The following is a 26,540-nucleotide window of genomic DNA, read 5'->3' on the forward strand; positions in this document are numbered from 1 at the left end:
TGTTGTATTTGAGATGACTACAAGTATCTAGTTCAAGATATCCAATGGGCAAAAGGGCTTAGCAAGTCCTCACACCAGAAGCTAGTCCTCCCTGAACACTCCTATACAATAGCATTTTAGTGACAGAGTTAAATTAGAACTCATGTTCCTTGTTCTCCCAGTCCAATACTCTTTCCAGGATATCATAATGTCTCTATGTAAAGAATTCAATTCAATAAACACTAAGCATCTACTATATACCAGACACTGTGCTAATAAGCTTTACAAGATTTCTTGTATTAAACTAAGTGAATTCATTTGTATGTATGTATATGTATACATACATGTATTTATATAAAAACTGAAATTTTGTGAAAAACAAAAGTCTAAACTGCTAAGTTTAAAAAAAAGATATCCAATGGACAGTTGATGATATGAGAATGGAAGCAGGAGACAGACTGTGTGTGTGTGTAGTTATGTCTGACTCTTCATGATCCCTTTGGGGTTTTCTTGGCAAAGATACAGAAGTGATTTACCATTTCCTTCTCTGGCTCATTTTACAGATAAAGAAACTGAGGCAAACAGGGTTAAGTGACTTGCCCAGGGTCAAACAGTTATAAAGTGTCACACAGTTATAAAGTGTCTGAGGTTGGATTTGAACTCAGGAAGATGAGTTCAATGTCCTATCCACTGAACTATCTAACTGCCTCTAATATTACAATATTAAGTCTGAGTTAGAACTGGGTTCAAGGCTTCTGCCAGGCACTGGATATATGACCCTGGGTAAGTCATTTAACCTTTCAGGCTCCCTTGCAATTTTCTAAGATTAAATTGCTGAGAAGGGGTTTATCCACATTGGTCAACTAGATCCCTCTATATAATATCTTCCAAGTTGACTTGGCAATGACTTTGAGGGCAGACATCCACCATTTTTGCTGAACTCTCTTTACAGGCATCAGAATGGGGCTTTGTTTCAAAGTCACTGAAAATATTCTGTCCCTTATCAGAACATTTGAGGAATAAGTTACCAGGACAACTAGATGACTCAATGTCTGGAGACCAGGCCTAGGTTCAAATCTGACCTCAGGTGTGTTATGATTAAAAATCTCTGGAGACTGTACATTAATTTATAATTATTTATTAGTAAAAGTTGAAGAGAGAGAGAGAGAGAGGGAGAGAGAGAGGGAGAGAGAGAGAGAGAGAGAGAGAGAGAGAGAGAGAGAGAGAGAGAGAGAGAGGGAGAGAGAAAGGGAGAGAGAGAGAGAGAGAGAGAGAGAGAGAGAGAGAGAGAGAGAGAGAGAGAGAGAGAGAGAGAGAGAGAGAGAGAGAGAGAGAGAGAGAGAGAGAGAGAGAGAGACTCTGATTGAACTTGCTTAACTTCAGTCCAAGTCTCCAGGCCTGGAGTACTAACATCTAGACACAACACTCTCAAACTTTACCCTGCCCCTTGACAGAATGCTACACAGATACACTTATACGGCCAAAGGCGGAGTTGGTATCAAGAATCAGTTTTCAAACTGAATGAGTACAATTTATATTAAATTCACAGAGATGCTTCCTAGTTGCGTGATCCTGGGTAAGTCACTTAACACTCCCCCCCCCCCCCATTGCCTAGCCCTCATTGCTCTTTTGTCTTGAAACCAACACTTGGTATCAATTCCAAGATGGAAGGTAAGGTTTTAGGGAAAAATAGTTATTGAACACTATACTAGGGGCAACAGCATACTACAGAAAGCTCTGGATGTAGATTCAGGACTTGGGTCTGCCATTCACTATTTGAATGACCCTGGGCAATTCCTCTCATTTCTCTGGACTTCCATTTCCTTATCTGTAAAAGGAAAATGGACTATTTGGATACTAAGATTCCTTCCAGCTCACTTTGCTCTCCTGATGCTCTGTATAGCACTCTTACTGAGTGGTTGATAGATCAAGACTAGAGAACCTGGTGTAGATCAGTCATCTCTTCTTCCCCAGCCTGGTGTCTGGGTTCCTATGCAGCTGCAGAGAGCACTCCCAAACAAACACACTCTATTGACATGGTCTGGGGTTTGGTGAGCTGTGCCTAGCGACAGACAGAATAGGAATTTTCTATTTGTGCCTCTTGGAGGGGTCAGAGGAAGCTCTGAGAGGCTAGCCTGGGGAAGCTTTCAATGGGTGCTCCCGCTTCTTGTTGAACCTTGCTAGGATGATTCTTAAGAACCCTGGATGGTTCCAGGAATGCTAACTCACAGGAGGAGGTATCCAGGGACTTGAGGTTCAGTCTGAGACTTGCTTAGGTGACTGCAGCCAGAATACATGTCCAGTTCCATAGGAACTACCCTGGTCCCACAAATAATCCCTCCATTGTCTAGTCCTTCCCTAGTCGTCATTTCCTTTCAGCTTTAGAGCAAATTTGTAAAGTAGGAAGGGCAAGTAGCATTAGCCCCATTTGCCAGATAGGTTGAGTGACTTGCCCAGCTAGTGAGTAGCAGAAACAGGGTTCCAACCCAGATCTCTGAGTCTGCAGCCTGGGCATCTCCCCTTGTGTCATGGTGCTTCACCAGGCAAATAGAAAACATATGGGGAGGAAGATGAAAAGCCTGTCAAATCTTTAAGTGCTTGGGGCTTCTATCCATATAGGCAGAGCCTAGCATCCCTCCTCCCACCCCAGGGGCCAAGGAGTTCAACCAAGAGCTGTAAGAAACCTAGCAAGAAGGAGGTGGGTCTGAGGAAAGGGAAAATCCTCCAGGGTCAAGGAGGGGTGTATCGAAGAGATATACAATTTGAGCTAGACAAACATTTTTTTCTTCCTTATAAAAGAATATTGCCTTCCCCACTCCCTCCTTACATTCCTTACATTTCAGTGTCCCTATCTTTTAACCCTTGCATACCTTTTGCTTTTGCTGGAACCTCACTGGGGCACCCCTCTTACATACTGATACTCTTGTTTTTAATTTCCTTTTTCCTTTTCTTAAATTTCAAATTTTATAAAAACAAGAATTTCCATACACCAAGAAAAAGATTTTATATAAATGAAATCACAAATCTCTTATATGTTTAGCTTACTTTTCTTTCTATCTACCCAATAAATTCAGTCCACAAATGTCCCAGCTCCTCCCCACCTTCCCTGCATCACAGAAGATGTCATCAGGGTGGCCATCATATGCCTATAAAAGAAGTCTTTCATATTTCACCTTTTTGTTCACTTTCTGGAGATTAACATTTGCAGTTGATTCTTTCAGCATTAATTCTGTGGCTGTGTATAATGTTCTTCTCATTGTTCATTATTTTGTCTAGTTCTTTGCAGGTTTTTTAAAAAATTAAGCTGCTTAAAGACTGATGCTCCTTCAAAACACACATACATGTACACTTGTGTGTGTATATGCACACATGCAGCCATACACACATGGGGACACATATACACACATACATGCATGCAGTTACTTCTCAGTATATCACTTTTGCATTTGTTATGTACATGGGACGTACTTGATATTACTCTCTGATGGATTCCCAGTCCTCTCCCTCCAAAAGGGAGTCTTCCCTTGTAACAATGAAACATAGCTAAGAACAAATCTGTGTTGCCCCTGTCTGACTCTACTTGCCTTATTCTCGGTTTATAGCCAACCATTTCTCTCTCAGATGATGAGCTTGTTATTTCCTTAGTAGGTCAGGAGAAGGTAATAGTTCCCTCAATCTGGTCTAGTTCCAAAAATGAAGCTAGGATTCCCTCTCCCCTGATCTTCCCCACCCCCACTTTCCAACACTAGTAGAATAAGCACTTAGAGTTATTTTTCTAGATATGGGAATGGATTACACTAATGGATGTTGACCATGTTCTCTCATCCAAGTCCCAAGAGCCCAAAGGCACAATAAAGAGATGATCCCAGGCAAGAAAGAGGCCAGTATCAGACTTTTCCCCAACTCCAGTGGTTTGTTTTTTACATTTGATACTTAGTTACTTTGAATTTTTTAATCTTTTATTCTTTCCTTTTCTTTCTGTCCTTTTCTTTTTTATTGCTGTCTTTTGCTTTTTAATATCACCTTTATTTTTTACTATATTCCTTCCTTGTCAGAAACAATGGTTTTTTTTTTTAAACCCTTACCTTCTGCCTCCATACCTCCACAGTACTGGAATCAATACTGTGTATTGGTTCCAAGGCAGAAGAGTGGGAAGGACTAGGCAATGGGGGTTAAATGACTTGCCTGGGGTCACACAGCTAGGAAGTGTCTGAGGCTAGAATTGAACTCAGGACCTCCCATCTCTAGGCCTGGCTCTCAATCCACTGAGTTACCCAGCTGCCCCCAAGAAACAGTTTTTAAAAAAATCTATTAAATTAAACTCTGAGGGGCAGCTAGGTGGCTCAGTAGATAGAGATGGGAAATCCTGGATTCAAATATGACTTCAAACATTTCCAGCTGTGTCTGTAGGCAAGTCACTTAACCCTAATTGTCTAGCTCTTGCTACTTTTTTGTCTTAGAATTGTTACTAAGACAGAAGGTAAGAGTATTTTAAAATTTTTTTTAATCCTTTAATTTTTCAATGTATCAATCATTTATTAAGCATCTACTATTTTCTAAGCATGGAGCAGGCAAAGTGGGTAAAATGTGAGATCTTTCTGCCCTCAAACACTTATTAGCTATGTGACCCTGGAGAAGTCACTTAATCCTGCTTGCCTCCGTTTCCTCATCAGTAAAATGAGTTAAAGAAGGAAATAGCAAACCCACTCCAGTATCTTTTCTAAGAACACTCCAATATGGGGTCATGAAGAGTCAAACAAGACTGAAAGTGACTGAAAGTGCTAGACTGGAGATACAATGACAAGAATGAAACAGATCTTGCCCTCAAGGAAATCACAACAGAAGAGATAACATACATATATCTAGGTATATACAAACATCTAGAAAGTAGTTAAGGAAATAAATGAATATTTGTTAAGCATCTACTAGGTGCCTGGCACTGTGCTAAGCACTTTATAAATATTGTCTCATTGGATCCTCAGCAACCTTGGGATTATTATTATCTCCATTTTATAATTGGGGAAACTGAGGCTGAGGTTAAGTGACTTGACCAGTTTACAGAACTAGTAAATCTCTAAGGAAAGATTCAAATCAAGATGTTCCATGTTTAGACTCTCTGTTTAGAGTTGACATACATAGGGCTTTTTTTAACCCCTTACCTTCCAGTTTAGAATGCCTACTAAATAAGGGCTAGGCAATGGGGGTTAAGTGATTTGCCCTAGGTTATTCAGGTTAAACAGAAGTATCTGAGGCCAGATTAGAATCCATGATCTCCTGTCTCCAGGCCTGGCTCTCTGTCCATTGAACCACTTAACTGCCCTACATACAGGACTTTAGGGTTTGAAAAATACTTAAACTCATTTGATCCTTACAACAACCCTGTGAATTAGGTGCTATTATTACCATCATTTTCCAGATAATTAAAGGCAGGCCCACATAGATGGAATAACCTGCCCAGGGTCACATAGCTAGTAAGTATCTGAGCTAGGACTTGAATCCATGTCCTTATATCCCAGCATTCTTTTCACTAAATCACCTTTTGTTGTTGTTCAGTCATATCTGATTATTTGTGTCCCCATTCAGTGTTTTCTTGGCAAAGATCATGGAGTGATTTGCCATTTCCTTCTCCAGATCATTTTTACAGATGAGGAAGCTGAGGCAAATAGGGTTAAGTAATTTTCCAAATTTGAACTCAGAAAGAGGAGTTTTCCTGACTTAGACCTGGCACACTGTCTACAGTACCAACCAGCTGCCCACTAATAGAAGGCAGTACGGATGTGGTGAACTCAAAGTTATAGATTAAAAATGAAAACAGGACAAAACATGGTTTTGGTAATTAATTTGGAAAAGGGATATGCCTAACACACTTGGAATTTTCAGTGCTTCAAACAAGTTAACAAAGGTATATTGTGATGACCCACAACTTAGGAAAGCTGGGAAGCTGTCCAGCTCTCAGATCACTTCTGCTCTGATCACTCCCTCTTTTCTGGGAATGGACAACGCAACCACTTAAATTAATATAGTAGGAGCAGAGCTGCCCTTTCCCTCTCACAGTTTGCTTTGCAATATGGCTCACACCCTTCCCAAAATCAGTGCAATTCCATCTTTTTCTGTTTTAAAGGGAAAAAGGTCTCAGACCTTCTCCTTGACTTTCTTTTGGTGAGAAAGAAGGGTTCTTTGTGTTGTCAGTGTGCTCACTTCTTGCTTGTATCAGGGGATGCTGTCCTGAAGAGACTGGAAGTAGACCAGAATATACTGACATCCTGTCCTTTCAAGATCCACTAGGGAAGCAAATTCTCCTTTGTCTGCTGGAGACTGGACTCTATCTAGAAAGCAACTCTCTTACCCTGGTACAATTTATCCATTTCAGGGCCCCCGGGACCTAAAGGTGATCCAGGAAATGAAGGAAGAGGAGGAACACCTGGTGCTCCTGGTATACCTGGAGCAAGAGGTGAGTAAGGAGATGCTGCTGTTGCTGCTGCTGCTGCTGCTGCTGCTGCTGCTGCTGCTGCTGCACTACAGACCTTTTGAGTTTTCTGAAGTTATATGACCACCCGGGAAAGCCCTATAATGTCTCAATTTTTGATTTTTCTAGCTTTATTTTAAATGGCATAATTAATGTGACTTCCCAAGACATGACGCCAGCATGATCAAGAATTGCCTGACCCCTTAAAGGGATGATAAGACATATGTCCAAAAGTAGGTTTAAGTAAATGCTTTTTTTGTGGAAAACATTCGGAATCTGAAGGAAGATGACATCAGGTATTTCCCAGCTTCAGTGCTCTCCTTCAATGAATCAACTAGCATTTATTAAATATCAGCTATGAACTAGGCACTGAAGATACAAAAAACAAAAGCAAAACAATATCTACTCTCAAGGAGCTTATATTCTAATGGGAAAGACAACTTGCATATATATTGTACATGTATATATGTATATGTACACATCAGTATTTATATTTCCAGGGCTTCTGAAAGTTTATGGCTCAGAGTAAGTACTTAATAAATGTTATTTTTCAATGTGGAAAAGACATAATAATAGCTAGCTAATGAATAATAGCTAATAAATATATAGAGCTTCAAGGTTTGCAAAGTGCTTTATAAATATTATTCCTTTCTTCCCCTTTATCTCAACCTTAGGAGGGAGGTACTATTATTATTCCCCTTTTAAAGATAAGAAAGCTGAGGCAGACAAAGGTTAAGTGACTTGGCAAGGGTCACACAGCTAGTAAGTGTCTGAGGGATTTGAACTCAGATTTTTTGACTCTAGGTCTAGTGCCACATCCATTTTATCACCCAGCTGCCATCCAGAATATGGATATGATATAAAATAAGGCATATGATATAAGAATAAAAGATATCAGTTAAAAATATGATAAATTACCAATGCTGGCAATGGCTCAAAGATACAAATTCAAAATCAAAAAGAGATCTGAAATCAAATTTGAATTAATGAATTATGAATAATAATTAGTCTTTATATAAGACATTAATATATAAAGCATTTTTATGTATATTAACTTACTTGATCTTCACAACAATCCAGCAAGTGTGATTACTATTTCCATTTTCCATATAGGGAAACTAAGGCTCAGAGAAATTGTGATTTGCCCAGGGTCACATTGTTAGTTGTGTCCCTGGGCAGGATTTGAACTTAGGCCCTCTTATGGCAGCACCAAGATGGTGGCTTAAGAGCAGCAAAAGCTGGAACCTCTCTGAGATCCTCTCAAACCAACACTAAAATAGAACCGCAAAATGACTGAAGTCATAGAACCAACAAGGGGACAGAATGAGGGGGCTAGCCTGTGGGAAACAATCTGAAAGATAGGCAGAGTCAATTTTCTTGGGAAAAGGGGGAACTGGAATTAAAACTGCACACAGAGGAGTGCCAGCCATCCCCACCACCCCACCTTTTGTGCCAGGTTCCAATCCTGGGCATAATGCCAGTTTTGAGATCCCGGAATGATGCCTAAGCCAATAGCAGAGCACCCCTCACCCAGCCCTTGAAGTTTGAAGCCCTGGCATAAGCTTGCAGTGAATCCTAAAGTCTGTAGCGCTTGGCCCTTTCAAGTCTGCACTGCAATGAAGCTTCTAGCCCCAGGGCAAATTAGCCCACAGTTCTCTAAGTCCTGCAAACCATCAGCAGAGGAGACAAAATCAGCAGTTTTCAGAACTCCCAGTACAGAGCCAAAAAAGGCTAGAAAAATTAGTAAACAGCAAAAGAAACACCTAACCGAAGAACATTTTTATGGAGGTGAAGAGCAAGGCACCAATTCAGTATGGGACAGTTAGAGCAAAACTTCAAAGGAAAGTGGAAGAAAAATGGGAAAAGGAAATGAAAGTAATACAAAAAGAAAATAATAGCTTAAAAAGCAAAATTGGTGAAGTGGGGAAAGAAGCATAAAAATCCAATGAAGAAAAGAATGCTGTTAAAAGTAAAATTGACCAACTGGAAAAAGAGGTTAAAAATTCTAATGAACTTGGGTCTTTTTGACTTCAAGACCAGCCTTCTTTCCACTATACTACCTAGTAATTTATGTTAAAGATCAGTGAGAAAGGTCACAAGATATACCTTGGGACTTCTCTTTAAAAACTGGCTTGAGGGGGAAGGTAGGTAGTTCAGTGGATTGAGAGCCAGGCCTAATGACCAGAGGTCCTGACTTCAAATCTGGTCTCAGACACTTCCCAGCTGTGTGACCCTGGGAAAAATCATTTAACCCCCATTGCCTAGCCCTTACCACTCTTTGCTTTGGAACCAATACCCAGTACTGATTCTAAGATGGGCGCTATTTGTCAAGTTTGCAGGTCCTAGAATAGGGTAAGAGAAAAGAGATTGGGACCAGGAGGACCACAGACAGACTTACAGACAGACTCATGGCCTCTTGTTGATCAGTGACAAAGTTTATTGATCACAGCTAGTATTTTATAGAGAAAATGATGTAGGCTAAGGGATTAGGTAAGCTTTTCATGTATTAAATGACTATAGATAATTATCATTCTTTTACAATAAACTTAGTTTACCTCACTGAAGCTTAGACAGAGTTTTCTATAGGACAATAAATCACAGGTAAATATATAACCATCTAGTCCAGATTCTCAGGGAAATATTTGCTTCAGTGGGTAGAACAAGGACAGCCAGTTGTTGCCAAGTACAGCAGAGAGGGGTGGAAAGGAGGGATTTGGGGTGGGGGGGGGCTCATGTGAGGAGTGCTACATATTTGGCTTTATCTAGACTATGACTTTGATTTTTCTGGGGCCTACTCTTACTACTGAGGGCTACAATAAGGGTTTTTATTTCATAAATAAATAAAATTTTAGAAACTGGCTTGAAGTGCAACATTATTAAAACTGATGATTGGTTATGGAAAAAATTCACTTTTAGAAAAAAAATGATATGTATCTTTTTAATAAATGTTGATCTCTATTCTAAGTTTACCATGCTTGCCTATCACCAAAGTTTGTACTTTCTATTTAGGCAGCTCCTTTCACCAGGTAGTAGAATGTCTTAATCAAAGGTTCAATATTTTTGAAGGGACAATAACAATAATTTTGTTGTTCTTCAGTTGTTTCAGTTGTGTCTGATTCTTTGTGACCCCATTTGGAGATTTGGGGCAGAGATGCTAGAATGGTTTGCCATTTCCTTCTCTAGATCATTTTATAGATGAGGAAACTGAGGGCAATAGAGTTAAATGACTTGCCCAGTGTCACATGGAAAGGGAATGTCTGAGGCCAGATTTGAAATCAGGAAGAGGAGTCTTCTGGACTCCAGGCCTGCTATTCTATCCACTGTCCATCTAGTTATTATATAATAATAATAGTTTTCATTGACAGGATACTTTAAAGCTTGAAAAATTCTTTGTATGTTATCTCATTTATTTCTCTTAACAACCTGTTGGGATATATATGATTATTATTCCTCGTGTTAGTCAGTCATTTATTTTGTGCCTTCTGTGTGCCAGGAACTGTGCTAAACACCAAAGATGATAGAAACAAAAAAGAAAGAGAATCCTTGACGTCAAGGAGCTACAATTAAATGGGGGAAGACAACACACAAAAGAAAGCCAAAGGTGGGAGGCACTATTGGCAGGTACCCAGGAAAAGATGTAGGGGATATCCTCAGGTCTCTTAGTTTGCAAAATTTCCAAAGGGACTGATGTAGAACAATGTTAAAGCTGTGGCAACCCCCCCACACACACACACACACTTAAATGTCTCTTCTCCTTCCTCTAGGTCTTACAGGTGAGAGAGGTTCTCCTGGGCTGCCTGGCCTGAAAGGAGATGATGGGGCTCTGGGAGCCCCAGGACCCATGGGAATGCGTGGATTCAAAGGTACTATGAATTCTCCCAAAGATTATGGTTCCCCAATGTCTCTACTTGTGCCCAAGCCCCTAAAGGTCCCTCAGTAATCCCCACCCCCCCCCCAGTAAGAGGATCATGACCTGTTAGAAAAGGGTTGGAAAGAACCCATTCCCCAACACACACACAAACACACACACACACACACAAACACACACACACACACACACACACACACACACACACACACACACACACACACACACACTGGGCAATACTGACAGCTTGTTCCCAAGCTGGGGAGGGAAACCACACCTTGGGCTTTCTCCAATAGTTACATATTCTTAAAATTCAATAATATCCTTTTCCCCCTTCTTCCTATCCAATCCACTAGAACAAGAATTGATTCAGTTGTGCAAGATACTGGAGACAAAAGTATAAATGAGAAAGTTTCTGTTCTCAAGAGCTTATATTCTTCACTTTTTTACAGATAAACTTGCCCAACAATACTTCTTCATATTTCTCCCTTTTCTTCACATATAACAGTCTGTCCCCTCTTTTAGCCCTCTTCTATTTATTTTTAAAGCCCCTTTTTACCCTCTGGTGAGAGATTGTCACCACACAAATGGCCTGGAGACACATCAATGGATTTTCTCTTTTTTGGCTCAGAACTTCCAACCAGGAAACCTATGCAAATTTATGCATTGTACTAAAAAAAAAATCAAAAGCAGGAAAACAAGATAGAAAATCTTGAACCACAACCATTAGTCCCAATAATGTGTATAGATCCCCAGAATCACAGTCCTAGGTCTGAGAACTCCTCTGAAAAAGATCTTTTTCTTTATCATTTCTGCCTTGGAGAGCCAATTTCCAGCTGGTACTCACAAAGCTCCTGCTTTGTAGCATTTACAGCTGATCACCAAATTCTCAGGAAAGGCAGAGACAAGTGTCATCTTTCGGTCCCATTTCCCTCAAGTAAGATGAGAATAAAACTTCCTGATCACTTCTCTTCCACATCCTTGCCTTTCTTCTTCCCACCCCCTCAGACTATTCCAGTTGCCAGTCCTACCCATCCCTATGAATAACTTGAGGCAATGCTGCTTTATTTTTCCTCTAGCCTCAAGAGGGAGAAAGTAAAAGTAACAATACCCTAGCACTCCCTACATGTGTTGTCCTGGGTTTCTTTTTTTAGGAATATTGAGTACTTCTACCATATTTTCTCTTTGTCTTCCTTTCCTTCTTTATTCCTCCCTTCTTCCTTCAATCCTCCCTTCTTCATTCCTTCCTTTCTTTTTCACCCTTACCTTCTGTCTTAATATCATTTCTAAGACAGAAGAGCAGCAAAGACCAGGCAATCAGGATTAAATGACTTGCCCAGAGTCACACAGCGAGGATATGTCTGAGGTCAAATTTGAACCCAGACCGTTTCGGATCCAAACACTCTATACATTGTGCCCCCCAGGTGGAGCTATGCTTCTATTCCCTCTTAAATGTCCATACCATCCAATACCACCTTAATTTCAGCATGAGGTGTTTTCCCGTCAGACTCAGAAATCTGTCCTTCGTTAGTAACATTCAATTCTTGGGCAGAATTTTATTCAGCCTGCCAATCTGTTTTTCTTTTCTTTTAGGTGAAAGGGGTCCTAGAGGAGAGAAAGGAGAAAAAGGAGAGAGAGCTGGTGACTCAGGTAAGGAGTGTATTAATTTTATTGTATGTGGATGAACTGACATTTTAATTATGTGGATACTCCTACAACAACTATGTAATCTGAAAATTAGAAAGCTAAAGAGGATGTAAGAAATACTATCTCTCCTCTGCTGCCAGGAATTATAGTAACCTTATTCCTCAAGTGTTCTGATAAGGGATAGAATGTTTTCAGTGACTTAGAAATACTGCATCACAAGTGGAGTGAAATGAGCAGAACTAGGAGAACATTGTACACAGAAACTGAAACATTGTGGAATGATCAAATGAATTGTCTTTGCTACTGATAGCAATGCAATGATCCAAGACAACCCCAAGGGATTTATGAGAAAGAAGCTATCCACGTCAAGAGAAAGAACTGTGGGAATAGAAACACAGAAGAAAGACATATGATTTATCACTTGTTTATATGGGTATATGAGTTAGGGTTTTGTTTTTTCAAAGATTACTCTATAACAAAAATGAATAATATGGAAATACATATCAAGTGATAACATGTACAACCCAGTGGAATTGCTTGTCAGTTTTGGGAGTGGGAGAGGGAACAGGAGAAGGAGAGAAAATGAATCATGTAGCCATAGAAAAATGTTTTAAAATTTAAAAAAGAAATAAAGAAATATAGTGTCACAGAATATTAGACCTGGAAGGGTCCTTAGGATTTATCTAATAATTTTCAGCCAATTTGGAAGAAAACCAAGAGGCAAAGCTCCAAGCCAGAAATAGGTTTATTGAAGATCTGTATCTCTCAGCAAAGCTGGGTCATTAGGCTTTCTCCCACTTAAGACAATTGAATGAGGGGTTTTCCTCTTTTTTACACCCTAACACTGACCATTGTATCATGATACATTTTCTGACAAATATAATTTCCTGATGATAGGCAGGTGACATAATTTCTGTCAATGGGTGGGAAATACATTTTCTTAGCAATAACTGGGAGCTAGTTTCCTTGAGATGTCTCTGCTTCTTCTTGAATCTTGATTGGTTAGGATGCTCCTCAAACTGTGGAAATATCACACAACTTGAGTGAGCTAACTAATCAAAAACTGATCATAATCATTGAAATTTGCAAAACAAAGCTAAGTATTTCACAGTTTTCTTGATGCATATATAATTTTCTTTCTCAGGGTACCAGGGACTTCATTGGGAGTTACCCTGACAAACAGGGCAGTTTGGACTCTTACCTTAGACACAAAAAGAGATTTTTTGAGAACAAATAGATTCTGGAGATTATTTGTAACCACTCTTTGGAATCCAAGTCACACCCATGTTGGTTGAAAACTATATTCTGGGTTTTTTGTGACCCTATTTCTTCACATTTTATCTCTTGGTATATCTTTCACTGGAATATAGCCAAGGTAACCTTGGGGGGGAGTGACATTTAGTCCTGGGAAGTAGGGGTAGAAGTTGTGTTGGGGCAGAAATGTGGGATAAAGGAAGCATAGAGACCTTTAAAATGAAGATATAGATGGGGGCAGCTGGGTAGGTCAGTGGATTGAGAGCCAGACCTAGAAATGGGAGGTCCTAGGTTCAAATCTGGCCTCAGACACTTCTCAGCTGTTTGACCCCGGGCAAGTAACATTATTGATTATAAGACGGAAGGTAAGGGTTTAAAAAAAAGATATAGATATTATTCATACAAAATAGCAGGCTCAGGACAAAGCATTTATGTGCCCTGCACAAAGTCTGAAAATGACACACATGGGGACCTGGCTTCAAATCAATACTAAGTATTGATTCTAAGTCAGAAGATAAGGGTCTAAAAAAATCACACATATGCATAGACACATAAACACACACATATACACCACCCTAGGTATACATCAGAGCCTTTAAGCTTCTACTCTACATATAATTTGACTGGCCACAAATTTATATCCCTCTGTGCCATGGAAAGCAGAATTTTCTATGGTGATAAAGACAATAGTTTTCCTTTATGTAGTACTTTTCACATGTCCAAATAATTTTCTCACAATAACTTTCCCAGGGAGGGAATCACAAATGAGAAGAGGAAGGTCCTAGGACCTCTTTGAGTTTAGTTAGAACAGCCTTCAGATAAGGGACTCCTTAGTCTGTCAAAAGGCTATGTAGAAGACTATTTGGCCTCCTGGAGCTCATGTTCCATTGATGTAGGCTTCAGGAACCCTTGCATTTAATGGTTGTATTCAAATAAGATTTTCAGCAGGTCCTTAATTAGAGTGCTTTAAATGTTGGGTGGGAGTGGGACTTGGTGACCCAGTAGATAGAGTACCAGGTCTGGAGTTGGGAAGAGGAAGACTCCTCTTTTGGTGTTCAAATCTGGCCTCAGACATTGCTCAGGTGACCCTGGGCAAGTCACTTAACCCTGGTTTAGCTATTCCCTAATTGATGGACATCCCTTCAATTACCAGTTCTTTGCCACTACAAAAAAAAAACACTGCTGTAAATACTTTTGAACATGTAAATATTTTTGAACAGGTAATTTTCCTTTTTTCCTGGTCATCTTCAGAAATAAACCTAATAATGGTAAAAGGTATATACAGTTTTATAACTCTTTGGACATGATTCCAGATTGTCCTACAAAATAATTGGATCAGTTCACAATTCCACCAACAGTGTATTAGTGTCCCTGTGTTTCCACATCCCCTCCAACATTTGTCATTTTTCCCATTTATCTATCATGTTAGTCAATTTGATATATGTGAGATGATATCTCAGAGTTATTTTGATTTGCATTTCTCTAGTCAATAATGACAGAACATTTATATATGTATACATATATAGCTTTGATTTCTTCATCCAAAAACTCTCTTATTCACATCTTTTGACCATTTGTCAATTGATGAATGGTTCATATTCTTATAAATTTGAGAAAGTTCTCTATGTATTTTAGATGAGACCTCTATCCAAGAACCTTTCTATGAAAATCCCCCCCCAACTTACTGCTTTTTTTCATGATGGTCATCTTCTAAGGTGTCAAAAGGTCTAGATCTCCATCTGTGGGAGGAATATAATGTGTTCAAAATCACAGATCCTTTCTATATCTTATATATGAGGAAACTGAGGCCCATCAGACAATAAACATACTGCTAAGGCAATTATTGTGAATGGAGTGCTGGACTCCAGTCAGAAAGACATAGTTTCAAGCCTTGCCCCATGCTTTTATTAACTCTGTAACCCTAAGCAAATTACTTAATCTCTTGGGCCTCAGTTTTGCAGGATAATAGCTTTAGAGCTAGAAAGGATTCTTTTACCCCTAAATCTATGACCTTATGATGTCATTGAGAGTGTGAGTGAACACTCAAAATCCAATCCACCTGAGTCTATCAGCTGAGAATGAAAAGACAAATGCAGGACAGGGCTGAGGAATTGGGGTTTTAGGGAGGGTCATCTTTGAAAAGGCCACAGAAAGAAGATTCCTCTAGAAAAACTCTCCACCCACCCTCCCTTTCCCCATTTCACTGGGGACCCAGAGAAAAGATTTCACTTGTTGGAACCAGGTCAGGAGCATGTGCCATTACCTTACCAGAAAGCCCCAAGTCACAGAACATAATGTGTGGTAAATCTCAACAGAGATGGGAACCCAAGGCTATAACTTGGAAGTGGCCCCCATGGGGATGGGGTGGGGCTACAAAACTGGGGGAAAGGGTGAGTCCACATTTGCTTGGCTGTGGAATCTGTTTTGCTGGCAGGCAAAACTGCTTACATCAAGGCCTGACATGCCATTCTTGAGACATCGCTCTTTTCTTTCCCTCCCTTACATCCTCTCTGTACTAAAGAGTTCTGCTCAGGATCTGGACCAAGCTGCAAACAGCCCATGCCTTGGACTGTTTGTTGTCATTCAGTCATTTCAGTTATGTCCTATCCTTCATGATCCCATTTGGAGTATTCTTGGCAAAGATACTGGAATGGTTTGCCATTTTCTTCTCTAACCATTTTATAGACCAGGAAACTAAGGCAAACAGTATTAAGTGACTTGTCCAGGATCACACAGCTAGCAAGTATCTGAGGGCAGATTTAAACTCAGGTGTTCCTACTCCAAGCCTGGTGCTCTATCCACTGTGCCACCTGGTATCCCTACCTTAGATTATACCATTTATATAAAACTCTAGCTACCTTTTCCTTCTTCCCTAAAACTCAAAATAAGGACCGTATGGAACATTAATAAAACTAGATATGAGCTGTCCCAGCCAAGAGAACTCCATATGCAAAGATATGGTTTTGAAACAATACAAGGCTTGGTCTGAAACAAAGTCTTAGCATTTGTGTGTGTGTGTGTGCATGTGATTTTTCTTTTTTTAAGAATTTAAGTTTATTTATTTAATTTAGATTATTTTTCCATCATTACATGAATCAAGTACTTTCCCTCTCCTCTCCCACTCCCCTCCCGTAGCCAATGAACAATTCCCCTGGGTTTTACACGTGTCATTGATCAAGACCTATTTCCATATTATTGATATTTGCACTAGGCTGATCATTTAGAGTCTACACCCCCAATCATACCCCATCGACCTATGTGATCAAGCAGTTGTTTTTCTTCTGTGTTTCTACTCCCACAATTCTTCCTCTGGATATGGATAACATCCTTTCTCAAAAGTCCCTCAGAATAGTTCTGGATCATTGCATTGCTACTAGTAGAAAAGTCCATTACATTCGATTGTGCCACAGTGTATCAGTCTCTGTGTATAATGTTCTCCTGGTTCTGCTTCTTTCACTCATGTGCATGTGATTTCTTATCCTCAAAACCTGGATCTATGCTTTTGTCAAATACAAGGCTACTATGATCTTTTACTACTGTTTGTTGTCTGTCTATACTGTCCAACTGATCAACCTTTCTATTTCTTAGTCAATATCAAATAGTTTTGATAATTAATGCTTTAGAATGCAATTTAAAATCTGGTACTGCTAGACCTTCCTCCACCTCCCCATTTTACCCATTTTCCCATTAATTCTATTGATATTTTTGATCTTTTGTTCTGCCAAATGAATTTCATTATTTGAGTCATAACATATTAAAATAAGAAAGGACATTAGTGATCATCTAATCCAATCTTAATTTATAGATGGGGAAACTGACAGCTGGAGATCACCCATAAGAGTAAATAGCAAAGCTAGAACCAAAAGCTAGAACCCAAGTCCTCTGATTCCCAATTCAATAGTTTGGGATAAAGATATCCATCATTCCGTTTCTTTAGGGCAAGGCAGGATATCATCCCCCATGTTCTCTAAAACCCATGAGTTTAAGAGAAGGTTGTCAGTCTCTGTGTGATATTAAGTCATAGATTTCATGCCATCTTCTCCCAGTATATAGTCACTTCAGGGCATTGTTTTAACATGCTGCAGCTGTTAAGTTGCCACTTATCAAGCCTATGGCAGAGGTCTATGTATATCCACAGAGACTGACTGCCAAGAATCTCCAACCCTTGCCTTGTTTTGTAGCAGATTTCAAAGGATTCAAGGGAAATATAAGTAGGAACCCATGGACCAAAATTCTGTAGGGGAAGTCATCCCAGAAGAGTGGGAATATTTCAAGGATGAAAAGTGGAAGACATAGTGGGAACAATTCAGATGCAAGAGAGTGTGATATAGTGGAGAGAGTACGTGATATAGTGGAGAGAGTACAGGTTTTGAAATTGGGAAGATCTGAGTCTAAAAGTAAGTCAAGCACTTCCCTTCCATGTGACTCTGGGAAATTCACTTACATTCCTTCTCTATAAAAAGGTTGGACTTGAAGATGGTCTCTAACGTCTTCTCCAGTTCCACATCTAGGACTCTATGGAAAAGAAGAGTTGTCTAAGAGATTCAAATGGATGCACTCACTCATCAATCAGTTAGGTTTTAAAGATGTTGCTGAAGGTGGAAGCAAGGGAATTGACAAGGCATAAAAAAGTGGCATTAGTGATCCTGTTTTAAGAGCTTCAAGAGTGCTAAAGCTCAGAATGAGCTGAACCTGATAAGGAAAGCTAAAGGCTCACAATAATGAAGTGGGTAATTTAATTTTTAACCTGGGGGTGGGGGGAAGAAGAGGATAAAAGAAGAGTCTGGATCACTAATTAGGGTAAATGGGCCTATGGTAAAGGAGAATAGAGGAAAGACAGAAATACTCAGTTCCAATTTTGCTTCTGTGTTCTCTGCCAAAGAAAACGATCTTTAGACCGCAAAGATCTCAACAAAAAATGCCTAAAAGAAAGTTGATGATTGTGTTTAAGGAAGTAGAACATGTTAGTAAGAGAGTACTTAGCTGCTTTGATGGGTTCAAATCACCTGGACCAAAAGAGCTACATCCTGGGTGCTAATCTAGCAAGTGTGTTTGTTGAACCCCCATCAGTGATCTGTGGAAGATTAAAGAAAAGAAGAAGAAATGTCCCAGATTTAAAGAAGGAACAAGCATAGAATATGCAAACTATAGGCTAGAGAGCTGGTCAGTCAGTAAATATTTATTAAGCACCTACTATATGCCAGGTGTATGGTGTATGGGGTGCTCAGGGAGGGGTAATATCTCTGGTATGGAGGGCTTGTCGTGCCCTCCTAGGGCAGCTCTCCAGCCACTGACCCTCACCTGACACCCAGCTCTCACTTGTGGCTCTTAGTAGCTGCTAGCATGCGGCAGAGGCCACACCCCGGGCAACTGCCGGCTAAACCTTGTGAGGGTAGCCATCAGGTCGACGTCGACCCCTGGTGAACCAGGGCTTTGCTCACCCAGCATGTGAAGACTGCTTCGGAGGAACAGGTGGAAGAAACCAACAAGAAGGTTCAATGGCTGAGATGGCGACGCAGCAAAGCACTGTGGAATGCTCAGGGCGTGATGGAGCACAAAAGACAACACGGCCATCCAATGCAGCTGAGGAAGTCTCCAGGTGTAATGATTTTTCATGCCACTGGACCCAGGCTTCCAACGCCGAGAGAGTGGGACTGTCTCTGTGCATCGACTTTTCCACTTAAATCTTCATGCACAGGTGTCTTTGTGCACAAAAATGCACAAAGACAATCGTCATCCTCGGTTCGAGAGACAACCAACAACAATATGCCAGGTATTCTGCCAAGCACTAGGAAAACAAAGGTAAAAGACAGCCAGTCCCTGCCCTCAAGGAGCTCATATTTTGATGAAGGAAACAACATTAAATCAATCACAGTGAGTTTAATTGAATTCCTGGCAAAAATTTTAAATGCATTATGTGAGTTAAAATGTGTTAGTGAAATCCAAGAAAAGGAAAAGTGATCATATAGAGCCAGAATGGCTTCATCAAAGATACATGTATAACCCACATCAAATTGCTTACCTTTCTGGGAGAGGGGAAGGGAGGAAGGAGATAATCTGGATCTTTGAACTTCAGAAAATGTACATGGAAATTTTTTTATCACATGTAATTGGGAAAATAAAATATCTGTAAAAAAAGATATATCATACTATGCCAGAAATTTTCAACCTCAGAGTCTGTGAACTCATTTTCTAAATATTTTGATAGTGCTTGCTTCAGTAGTACATATATTAAATATTTTGATAACCATATTTGAATGTCATTGGCTTTCTATCTAATCCTATGTCAGTCAGTCAATAAATATTTATTAAGCATCTGCTATATGCCAGGCTTATGGCCTTATCTCTGTGATGAATGGTAAAAAAAAAAATATGAAAAAATAAAGACAGTCCTTGTCTCCAAGGAGCTAACACTCCAGTGGGGAAAGATAACATGCAAAAGGAAGCTAAATGAACAGTCTATAAGGTATAGGGAAAGTGCCTAGTATGGAGACATGATAGAGAAATCTAAAGGAGAACAATCAGAAGGGAAATTAAGAGATTTTTGGATGCCCTCCCTAAATGGAGATTTCAGGAGGAGCTCTTTGCTCCACCTGTGCTCTATTCACAAGTTCCCAGGGGCAGGAACTACTGATAGCATATGAGTATTAGAACCCAATGTAGTTCCTTGGAGCATAATGGAGTACTCCAAAGGAATGTAATCTGTTTCCTTTATAATCCTACAGGCCCCCATTTCCCTTTTTAAAAATTAATTAATTTACTTTAAAAAATTTTTGAGTTCCAGATTCTTTCCCTCCCTCACCCTTTGAGAAAGCCAGTAATATGTTATCAATTATATATGTGAAAACACACAAACTTATTTCTGAATTAGCCATGTTGTTAAAAAAAAAGGTAAGAAAATGAAGAAAAGTATCCTTCAATTCATCAGTTTTCTCTCTGGAGATGGATAGTACTTTTTATCATGAGTTCTTCAGAATTGTCTTGGATCATTATTTGTTGATCAGAGTTGCTAAGCCTTTTATCATCCTTACAATGTTGCTTTACTGTATACACTCTTCTGCTTCTGCTCACTTTACTTTGCATCAGTTCATATGGGTCTTTCCAGGTTTTTCTGAAACCATCCCCTCATTATTTCTTATAGTGCAAGCGTATTCCATCACAACCATATACCACAATTTCCTTAGCCATTCCCAGTTGTTGGACAGCCTCCATTTACCAAGTCATTTCCTTCCAATGGGGCCCTAAAAGACTTTATGCAGGTCTTTCTCCTCTTAGTCCTTGTACTCCTCTTGGGGCTTCTGATCCTACTTTGGTGGTCTGGTGAATCCTATAGACTTCTCAGAACAATATCTTAAGTGCATAACATAAAATACATTGAATTACAAAGGAAGCCAGTTACCCTCCTTTGGCCTACTCCATCATGCTCCCCAGGAACCTCATCATTCTGCAAAGTCACACCAGCCCTGGTACTCACACCTTGCCCTAAGCCCATGGGAACTTCAGCAATTGTTTGACCCCTTTCACTGTCAGTTTCCTCATTTGTAAAATAAGGGAATTGGACTACCTGGCTTCTCAGAACCTTTTCAGCTCTTAATCTGTGAACTTAAGAACTTAATTAAAAGTTATATTTTAAATGAATGATGTCCAAACCAACCATGTCTTTCCAATGAAAATTCATAGGTAAGAGCCACATGCAGTTCTCTAGTGACCCCTTCTGGCTAATTATAAATGGACAGTCTTGATAAAGGAACAAAAGGCATGAAGTAAATGTCTTTTTTTTTTAATATTTAATTTTTTAAAAACCCTTACCTTCCTTCTTAGAATCAATACTATGTATTGTCTCCAATACAGAAGAATAATAAGGGCTAGGCAATGGGGGTGGGGGTGTTAAGTGACTTGCCCAGGGTCATACAGCTGTGTCTGAGGTCAGATTTGAACCCAAACCCTCCCATCTCAGGGCCTGGCTCTCAATCCATTGAGCCACCCAGTTGCTAGTGCCTCTTTTACTCTTCAGTTTTTTTCAAGAAACAAACGCTTACCTTTTGTCTTAGTATCAATTCTAAGACATGGTGGCAAAGGAATGGCAATCAAGATTAAGTGACTAGCCCTGGGATACACAGCTAGGATGTACCTGAAATCAAATTTGAACCCAGGTCATCCTGGCTTCAGGAATGACTGTACTTACTACCTATCGCCCTAGAAGTAAATGTCTTGATCCCAATGCTATGATCTTGGCAATCAATCAATCAAAAAAACACTCATTACATGCCTGCTAGATACCAGGCACAATGCTTAGGCATTAGTGACATACCAAGACAAAAGCAAGACTGTCCCCATCCTCAAGGAGTTTCTGATTTAGGGTGTACAAATATAAGGAGATAGTGATTTTAAGAGGGGAAGGCACTGGCAGATGGGATCATCAGGTGTAAGATAGCACTTGAGCTGAAAGAAACAAGGCAGAGGAACAACAAAAGTGATGGAGAATCTGTTACATTACATGAGGAATGGTAAGAAGATTTAGAGTAATAAAGATGAGTAATAGATAATACGGTTGGGAAAATAGGAAGGGACAAGGCTGAAAAGAGCTATAAGTGGCAAAGAGAGGAATTTGGTTTTGATTCTAGAAGAAATAGTGAGCTTGCTGGGCTTTATTGAGTAAGACAATGGCACAGACGCTGGCACTGTAGAAAATTCACTCTGGCAGCTAGACAGTGGATGGATTGGAATGTGGAGAGTGTTGTGACAGGAAAATCAATTAGGAGGCTATCAAAGTAGTACCAGCAAGGGGGCAGCTGGATGACTCAGTGGATTAAGAGTCAGGCCCAGAGACAGGAGGTCCTGGATTCAATTCTGACCTCAGACACTTCCTAGCTCTGTGACCCTGGACAATTCACTTAACCCCTATTGTCCAGCCCTTACCACTCTTCTGCCTTGGAACCAATACAGAGTACTGATTCTAAAAATCCAAAGTAAGATTTTAACAAGGCGGAAAAAGAGGCAACAAGGGCCTGAATTAGGTTGGTAGCTATGACAGTGAACAGAATGGGACTGATTTGAGAGATGCAGTTAGGCAAAGATGGCAACTCATTGTATTTGTGGAGTGAAGATGACACTGAGGTTATAAAACTGGGTTACTGGAAGGATACAGATGACAGAAATAGGAATGTGTGGAACAGAAGTGGGTTTGAGGGAAAAGAAAAAGAATTCTGTTTTCAATATCTCTAGTTTAAGATGTCTATGCTACATCTATTTAAAACTATCTGAAATGCAGAGTGAAAGGGGCAGAACCAAGAGAACTTTGTACACAGAGACTGATACACTGTGGTACAACGGAATGTGATGGACTTCACTACTAGCAGCAATGCAGTGATCCAGGACAATTCTGAGGGATTTACAAGAAAGAATGCTATCTACTTTCAGAGAAAGAACTGTGGGAGTAGAAACACAGAAGAAAGACAACTGCTTGATCACATGGGATGATGGGCTATGGATGATTGGGGATTGGGGATGTAGACTCTAAGAAATCATTCTAATGCAAATATTAATAATATAGAAATAGTTCTTGATCAATAACACATGTAAAGCCCAGTGGAATTGCTCATTGACTACGGAAGGGGGTGGGAGGAGGGGAGGGAAAGAACATGAATCATGTAACCATGGAAAAATATTCCACATTAATTGATTAAATAAAAATTTTCAAGTAAAAAAAGATGAAGGACTCAAACTTAAGAAAAAGACGAGGGCTGGATATGGAGATTTGTTTCAACAATGGCACAAGAGAGGAGAGAAAAGTCATAATTTTCTAGAGGAATAGCCTTTCAAGGCTCACACCACAAGCCTTCATCAAACTAATACTCCAACAAATTCAAGTACTACAGATTTTCTTGAAAGTTCCTTCAAGCCCCACCTCAGTAAAGCCTTAATGATTAATTATGAGAAAAGTTCATTTAGCCCATGTTTTAGTTTCATTTGATAATTTGAAAATGTTTAGGACTTAAGGAATGACTTCTTTAAGAAGTGAGGTGACCCTTTGTCAGTAGGAAAGGGATGAGTCCTGTGTGAATGGGTAAGGAAATCTAAGGTTGAAGGCATTTTATGTTATATATTTCAGTGGATTCATGATTTGTTGGGGTCCATGTGTTCACTGCACCACTATAGACTGAAAACCCTTGCTCATCCTATGTGATTTGAGGCTGTCTTTTTATAAATTCTCCTTGGCATAGTGCTTTGCACATAGTAGAAAATTAATATTTGTTGACTTAAGTTGAAATAGAGGGGGCAGCTGGGTGACTCAGTGGATTGAGAGCCAGACCCAGAGACAGGAAGTCCTGGGATTAAATGTGACCTCAGATACTTCCTAGCTATGTGACCTTGGGCAAGTCACTTAACCTCCATTGCCTAGCCCTTACTGCTCTTCTGCCTTGGAACCAATACATAGTGTTGATTCTAAGACAGAAATTAAGGGTCTAAAAAAAAAAGAAATCGAGTCTGCAATCTATCTTTTTACCCACTGAACATTCAGTGGGTAGAGGGGCTTCATGAAGTAGCATATAGAGTATTAGACTCAGATCTGGGAAGGCCTGGGTTTAAATATCACCCATGTCACCTTCAGCATGTCACCTAACCACTCTATATTTCAATTTCTTTTTCTAGAAAATGAAAGGGTTAGAGAATGGCATCTAAGGTCTTCTCCAGATCTAAACTTATGATCATTCCTCTGGTTCTTTAACATATGAATTTTTGTGGTTGTTCAGTCATTTTTCAGTTCTGTCTGACTTTTCATGACCTCATTTGAGGTTTTCTTGGCAAAGATACTGGAGTGGTTTGCCATTTCCTTCTCCAGCTCATTTTACAGATGAGGAAATTGAGGCAAATAGCATTAAGTGACTTGCCCAGAGTCACACAACTACTAAGTGTCTGAGGCTGGACTTGAACACAGGTCTTCCTAATTCCAGACCTGCTGCTCTATTCACTGCATCACCTAGCTTCTCATAACATGGCTACCAGAGCAATACTTGGATTGTCTATTTATTATTCCCTACTCTTAATATATTAACTTTAAGAAATTTTGCATCAAAAATATATTTGAGAGCATTAATAGAGCATTTTAGATTCTCCTAAAAGTGACCCAGTCTGTTCATTTTCTCCTATTCCATTCCAAACCCAGAAAAAAATTGTCCACCTACATACATGCACTAATGGAATAAATCGTTGAGTTGTCTATACAGCTGCTTAACATTCAGGTAATATGTACCTCTCATCATCCACTTCATTTTTCCAATATGGATGGCTGCGTTGATGTCTTTGGAATAAATCTGAACTTCTCTGAGGAGGTCCTGTAGTGTCCCAGGGTGCCATCAATTCACTACAATATGATCTGCCAACACAAACTGTAACACTTCTTCATCATTCCCTCTTAAAGCTAGACTTTGTACAGGATGAAGAATTATTGAATTATAAAGTTATAAAAAATTATAAAGGGACCTTTGTGGTCATCTACTCCTTCATTCTTCATGACACTGGAAAATACCTTGGGTGGATATATTTCCTTGTCTGATAATGGGTTGATTTTGATATTCAGCAGATAGGTGAGGAAAGTTCTCTCTGTCATAGAATATTGACTTCTGGCTTCATTTGTCATGAGAACATTCATGTCAATGTGTTTCTATTCCTCATTGATCAAAGATCTCAGAGATTTCATAGAAATAGTTAAATGAACATGAAGTAGGGAACACACTAGAGAAGGACACAGCAAACCACTCCAATATCTTTGCCAATTCCATGGGGGAAATGAAGAGTCAGGAACAACTAATACCAAAAACTACTTAGTCTCACTTACTTAGTAAGTTGTTTTCCCCTTGTAGCTTTGATTTCTTTCTTTTAGTGAAGCAGCATAAAAAATCCTAATGAAAGAAAGAGAAGGTGAAAGACTATAGACGTCTAGCCTTTTGGAGCTTGAAGGGTGCTTAGTAACATTAGAAAGGTTCAATCCTCTTATTTTACAGATGAGAAAGCTTGAACCCAGGAAGAGGAAATAACTTGTACATGATCACAAAGCTAGCTAGTGGATATCCAGAACTAGAACCCTTGGCTCTTGGCAATGAATCTACTACTTTCTCTGCCACACTATGTATCCTCCTTTGTTTAATGGAAAGACAACTAGACTCGGGACAACTAGGTGGCCAGGTTTGGAGTTAGGAGATACTGGGCCATCTGGCTTCAAACACTTCCCAGCTGTGTGACCCTGGGCAAGTCACTTAACCCGCATTGCCTAGCCCTTACCTCTCTATGCCTTGGAACCAATATACAATCTAGATTCCAAGGCAGAAGGCAAGGGTTTAAAAAAAGATTCTGGGCAAATAGCTTTAAGTCTATACCTCAGTTCCTCTCTCTGTTCAGTGGAGAGTAAAGGATGGTTGAACTTGAGACATATCTGATACTTTATGAAATAATACTTGAGGTTCTGTGGAGTGAGCTTTTGTCTATATGCTACTCCAAACCGCACTGAAGCCTCAAGCAGCTTGATAGAAAGGAGACTTAAAGATAATGACCAATGTGGATTCTACATAAAAGTTTAGAAAATGCTGTTGCAGAGGTGGGGGACTATGGATGTGAAATGTTGCATATGCTTTCAGACATGGTTAATATATGTTGATTTTGCTATACTGTTTTTACTTTGGCAGGATTCATCTTTGCTATGAGGATTGCCAGGTGAGGGGAACAAGGGAGAGGATATTTTTTAAAAAGGAATTTGATAGAGCAGCTAGATAGCACAATGGATAGAACATTTAGGTTAGGAGGACTAAGGTTTAAATCTGACCTCTGACACTTCTTAGCTGTGTGACCCTGAGCAAGTCATTTAACCTCAGTTGACTAGCCACTTAACTATTCTTCTGTCTTAGAACTGAAACTAAAACAAAAAATAAGTTTTTAAAAGAAAAATAATTAATTTGATGTAAAAAGCAAAATGCATCAATAAAGCAAAAATAATTTAAAACAAAGTTACTTTATTGGAAAAAGAAAAGAAAAATATGGCCTGGATGATTAAGAGCTGCTCTTGGTAGTGGAGTATTATGAAAAGATCACTGAACTTGGAGTTAGGACACCTAACCTCCTAATCCCTCTTTGCTACCAACTCACTGTGAAACTTCAAGGAAGTTGGTGCCTCAGCCTCTATATCTGCAAAATGTTGCACTAAATGGCATCAAAAATCCCTCATGGTAAAGTATAAAGAGCAATAACTGGATTTGGAACCCGAGGACCTGGGTTCAAAGTCCATCTCTTCCACTTACTCTCTGTGTCCTTGGGTAAGTCATCAAAACTCTC

General features: G+C 39.6%; 1 protein-coding gene across 3 annotated transcripts in view; it reads left to right on the plus strand.

The window, feature by feature from the left end:
* SCARA5 (scavenger receptor class A member 5) overlaps positions 1–26,540 on the plus strand; it is a 160,495-nt gene that overhangs the window by 103,215 nt on the left and 30,740 nt on the right. For all 3 annotated transcript variants that reach the window (XM_016428334.2, XM_056813079.1, XM_056813078.1), the window contains exons 5-7: positions 6,350–6,430; positions 10,210–10,308; positions 11,907–11,963. In XM_016428334.2, coding sequence (XP_016283820.1) covers positions 6,350–6,430; positions 10,210–10,308; positions 11,907–11,963 — 237 coding nt within the window. The remainder of the gene's footprint in view (positions 1–6,349; positions 6,431–10,209; positions 10,309–11,906; positions 11,964–26,540) is intronic.

This window comes from Monodelphis domestica, chromosome 1 (assembly GCF_027887165.1).
Source record: "Monodelphis domestica isolate mMonDom1 chromosome 1, mMonDom1.pri, whole genome shotgun sequence".
Classification (NCBI taxonomy): Eukaryota; Metazoa; Chordata; class Mammalia; order Didelphimorphia; family Didelphidae; genus Monodelphis; species Monodelphis domestica.